Source organism: Electrophorus electricus, chromosome 14 (assembly GCF_013358815.1).
Source record: "Electrophorus electricus isolate fEleEle1 chromosome 14, fEleEle1.pri, whole genome shotgun sequence".
Classification (NCBI taxonomy): Eukaryota; Metazoa; Chordata; class Actinopteri; order Gymnotiformes; family Gymnotidae; genus Electrophorus; species Electrophorus electricus.
This window is the reverse complement of record NC_049548.1, coordinates 13,687,501-13,692,500: the sequence shown is the minus strand read 5'-3', so window position 1 is coordinate 13,692,500 and position 5,000 is coordinate 13,687,501. Positions and strand designations below refer to the sequence as shown.

The 5,000-nt window shown below is 53.2% G+C and overlaps 1 protein-coding gene across 10 annotated transcripts in view; it reads left to right on the top strand.

Annotated features, from left to right (window-relative positions):
- The window catches only part of ebf3a (EBF transcription factor 3a), a 96,804-nt gene that overhangs the window by 61,282 nt on the left and 30,522 nt on the right, over positions 1-5,000 (top strand). For 6 of the 10 annotated variants that reach the window (XM_027013260.2, XM_027013259.2, XM_027013253.2 and 3 more), the window contains exon 8: positions 659-776. In XM_027013260.2, the coding sequence (XP_026869061.1) occupies positions 659-776 (118 nt within the window). Of the gene's footprint in view, positions 1-658; positions 804-5,000 lie in introns of all 10 variants that reach the window. The other 4 variants (XM_027013255.2, XM_027013250.2, XM_027013254.2 and 1 more) reach the window with 1 other exon arrangement.

The window sequence follows — 5,000 nt, the reverse complement described above, 5'->3', positions numbered from 1 at the left end:
CGCGGCTCGGTGCCTGAGACCAGGCTGCCCGTCTGATCCGCAGACTGCAGTGTACTGTCTTAAAAAGGTGAGACAGCTCTGTGGGGAAATTCAGTAGTGTCACACTGGTGAAGGGCCCTGGCCCCGCCCACCCCGTGGCCCTGACCCCGCCCACCCCATGGCCCCCTCTTCTCTCATAAAATAAACACACTGAGGGTCTGTCTGCAGAGTCCAGCCTCCGGACCCTGTCTGCAGTTAGTGAGCGCTTGCACGCTTTGCGGCATTTAAAATAAAGCTCACATAGCACAGCAGAAAATGGGGACAAGTCAAACAAACAGAGCCAGAAAAAACTGTGTGTGTTTGAGTGTGTGTGTGTGTGTGTGCTTGAGGCTGGAAGAGTGCAGAAGCATAACATTGCAGAGGATCATGTGCTAACTGAGCCACACACACACACACACACACACACACACACACACACACATTTAGAACCCTAGCCATTATAAGGAGAACAGTCTTTATTATGTGGTGTTGCAAGCAAGAGTGGAACAAAGTGAGGCACAGTGTCAGAAAGCTTTGGGAGAGGACCGTGATTAGTGTTTCTCTCTCTCTCACACACACACACACACACACACACACACACACACACACACTAATGACCATCACTCTGCTTTCTCCCCAGGTCGTTATATCGACGACAGTTAACGTGGACGGTCACGTGTTGGCCGTCTCGGACAACATGTTTGTCCACAACAACTCGAAACACGGGCGCAGAGCTCGTCGCCTCGACCCCTCTGAAGGTACGGCCCCCCCCTATCTGGACAATGGTAGGCACATTTTATGTCACCTTCTCCTCCCTCTTCTTCCTCCTCTCCTCCTCTACCTCTGCCACTTGACCACGCCCTCTCCCTGCTTCCCATCCATACTCCTGTGTGCAGTAGTGTAGAGGCGAATGGCGGCTGGCTAGTCCTGTAGCGATTAGGTCGTTAGCACCCCACCCTCCTCCTCCCCCTTCACGTGCACCTTTAGAGCACACGGGGGGATTTCGTTCCCCCTATGTTGCTACTTGCTTCTTCCATCTTTCCTATTATTATTATTATTATTATTCAATATGTACATTTTCTTACTTTTCATGAATGGTTTTGGGCCACGTGTGTTTTGTTTTGCCCCACACAGTGATTGAGGCGGCCTGTGTAGCGGGCGTGGTGTAGTGGAGGCGGCCTGTGTAGCGGGCGTGGTGTAGTGGAGGCGGCCTGTGTAGCGGAGGTGGTGTTAGTGGAGGCGGCCTGTGTAGCGGGCGTGGTGTTAGTGGAGGCGGCCTGTGTAGCGGGCGTGGTGTTAGTGGAGGCGGCCTGTGTAGCGGAGGTGGTGTTAGTGGAGGCGGCATGTGTAGCGGGCGTGGTGTTAGTGGAGGCGGCCTGTGTAGCGGAGGTGGTGTTAGTGGAGGCGGCCTGTGTAGCGGGCGTGGTGTTAGTGGAGGCGGCCTGTGTAGCGGGCGTGGTGTTAGTGGAGGCGGCCTGTGTAGCGGAGGTGGTGTTAGTGGAGGCGGCCTGTGTAGCGGGCGTGGTGTTAGTGGAGGCGGCCTGTGTAGCGGAGGTGGTGTTAGTGGAGGCGGCCTGTGTAGCGGGCGTGGTGTTAGTGGAGGCGGCCTGTGTAGCGGGCGTGGTGTTAGTGGAGGCGGCCTGTGTAGCGGGCGTGGTGTTAGTGGAGGCGGCCTGTGTAGCGGGCGTGGTGTTAGTGGAGGCGGCCTGTGTAGCGGGCGTGGTGTTAGTGGAGGCGGCCTGTGTAGCGGGCGTGGTGTTAGTGGAGGCGGCCTGTGTAGCGGGCGTGGTGTTAGTGGAGGCGGCCTGTGTAGCGGAGGTGGTGTTAGTGGAGGCGGCCTGTGTAGCGGAGGTGGTGTTAGTGGAGGCGGCCTGTGTAGCGGAGGTGGTGTTAGTGGAGGTGGCCTGTGTAGCGGGCGTGGTGTTAGTGGAGGCGGCCTGTGTAGCGGGCGTGGTGTTAGTGGAGGCGGCCTGTGTAGCGGAGGTGGTGTTAGTGGAGGCGGCCTGTGTAGCGGAGGTGGTGTTAGTGGAGGTGGCCTGTGTAGCGGGCGTGGTGTTAGTGGAGGCGGCCTGTGTAGCGGGCGTGGTGTTAGTGGAGGCGGCCTGTGTAGCGGGCGTGGTGTTAGTGGAGGCGGCCTGTGTAGCGGAGGTGGTGTTAGTGGAGGCGGCCTGTGTAGCGGAGGTGGTGTTAGTGGAGGCGGCCTGTGTAGCGGAGGTGGTGTTAGTGGAGGCGGCATGTGTAGCGGAGGTGGTGTTAGTGGAGGTGGCCTGTGTAGCGGGCGTGGTGTTAGTGGAGGCCGCCTGTGTAGCGGGCGTGGTGTTAGTGGAGGCGGCCTGTGTAGCGGGCGTGGTGTTAGTGGAGGCGGCCTGTGTAGCGGGCGTGGTGTTAGTGGAGGCGGCCTGTGTAGCGGGCGTGGTGTTAGTGGAGGCGGCCTGTGTAGCGGGCGTGGTGTTAGTGGAGGTGGCCTGTGTAGCGGGCGTGGTGTTAGTGGAGGCGGCGTGTGTAGTGGACGTGGTGTTAGTGGAGGCAACTGTCAGAGTCAAGGTTTATCTGCTCCGTTAGGCAACTTGGTGGTCAGCTCTGCTCTCTGCCGTTTGGCCACCCTACCCCAGGAAAGCCGTAGTCTTCTGACCGAGTTGCCTAGTGTATTATGGGAAACAGAGGGGCACAGAAGCTCAGGGTCTGCAGCTCCAGGTCTTAAATTTTGAGTGAGCGTCGTGCTTGCTCCCATGCTGATGGGAGAGCCAAGAACCCACGCACACTACGCAACATAACCAGCTACACGTTTAAAAACATAACATTTGTATTTCCTTTGCTTTAATCAGCCAGTAATTACCATATCATCTAACCCTGTAATATATAATGAACCAACCAAAAATATATTAATCCCTTTGCCCCTGCGAGCGGCAGAACGCAAAGTTATTTGTTTTTATGGTTATTTTTTAGTTCTTTTATTGATGACAGGAGCAGAATGAAAATAATGTAATTGAGCATGTGTGCCCTGAACGCTCGAGTCAGCCGGCCCCCATAACGTGTTGTTTGTCTCTGTCCTCCGTGCTGGTTTGATGCTAGGTGTGTTTTGCTTAGCAACCGCCTTTAATTAGGAGAGCAATTAAGAAGGTTGAAGCCTCTCCCCTCATCTTACTAGACCCCAGGGGACAGAGTAAGAAAGAGAGAGAGGCAAAGAGAGGCAGAGAAGGAAGGAGGGAAAGAGAGAGGGGCTCACCCCTTACACCACAGGGACTGGCCCCCAGACTGACGTGTTCTCTCTCTCTCTCTCTCTCTCTCTCTCTCTCTCTCTCTCTCTCTATCCTGCAGTCTCCCTCTCTGTCTCCTTCCTCCATCCATCCAAGATCTGCTTATCGCTTGACGGGTTTAAACGGCTGTATTTGGATCATTATGATAGCCTTATTATTTATTACAATTACTTTTATAAATTAATATTACTTTTATTCTCTCAAGTGCGAAACGCAGTAGTCTAAACTTTAGACGACTGACATCTCAGTTTGGACTTTCATCCTTTCCAATGCGCTCTGTTGAAAAGTCTTTAAAAGAAAATTCCAGACAGTTTTAAAATCTCACCTGCTCCTTATATGCCCTCATGTATACACACACACACACACACACACACACACACACACACTGCCATGATCATGTGCAGTTTCCTTTTGCACCACTTAGCTACCTGGGGTTTTAGCTGACCCAGACGTCAAATTTGGGCCGAGCAGATATTGCCACCAGTCTCCTAATAAGGGCCTTTAGGAGCGTAATGGGAACACTTAGCCCAGAAGAAAGAGTGACATGCAACGCTGGACTTATGACTGTCATCCAGAAAGTGCCCTCAGCCTCCAAGCCCCACTATAATCACTTCTGCTAATTTCACAGGATTATTAGGCAGACTTCTGAACTTTTCCAGAGAGACAGAGAGACAGAGACAGAGCGAGAAGGAAAGGATAAAGCCGCCTTGTATCGTTTTGACTTTACTAGCACACAGTTGCTCCGCACACCCACACACTAATCACCGCACACAGCTTCTCCACACACCCGCTACAACCCGCGATGCCAACACCGATCACACAGAATAAGGTGACTGGCTCTGTTCTCCTCTGAAGGAAAAGAACAACTGTTGGAATGTACGCATGTGTGTGCATGTGTGTGTGTGGTGTGTGTGTGTGTGTGTGTGTGTGTGTGTGTGTGTGAGAAAGCGGGAGACACAACCACACATGCATGGAGCATGTACTGTGAACCATAATGTCAACCATATATACACACTGGGGTTAGGGCTACAGTTCGAAGACAAGGTGTTAGAGATTAGAAACGCATTCAGAAAAGTGATAAAGAGCTGAGAGAGAGAGAGAGAGAGAGAGAGACGAGAGAGAAGAGAGTGAGAGTAGAGAGAGATGAGAGAGAGAGAGAGAGAGAGAAAGAAAGAGAGGGAGGTATATCAGAAACTCTTCTTCCCCTAGTGCTCTTATCTAATCATCTAATATGGGCTAATGTTCCCAGACAGTGAATTTACTCTGCCGTCTGATCTTCACGTAAAAGGAATTCCCCTGCTGTTGTCCCAATGGTCTGCGGTCCTGCCTCCCACCGCCTGAGTACACTAACGCCTGCCACACACCCGCACCCACACACTAACCCCCGCACACAGCTGCTCCACACACCCGCACCCACACACTAACCCCCGCACACAGCTGCTCCACTCACCCGCACACTAACTCCTGCAGACAGCTGCTCCACACAGCCGCACCCGCACACTGACCCCTGCACACTAACCCCTGCACACAGCTGCTCCACACACCTGCTACAGCTTGGAGAGCACCTCATATGTGCACCTCATATGTGGAGGTGTTTTTTACACCTCATCCATATACACATGGTCATTGCATATAACACACATACTAAGACACGACAAACAGCCCCCACTACCCACAGACACATGTTTGCATGCACACACACACACACAAACACACACGCACACA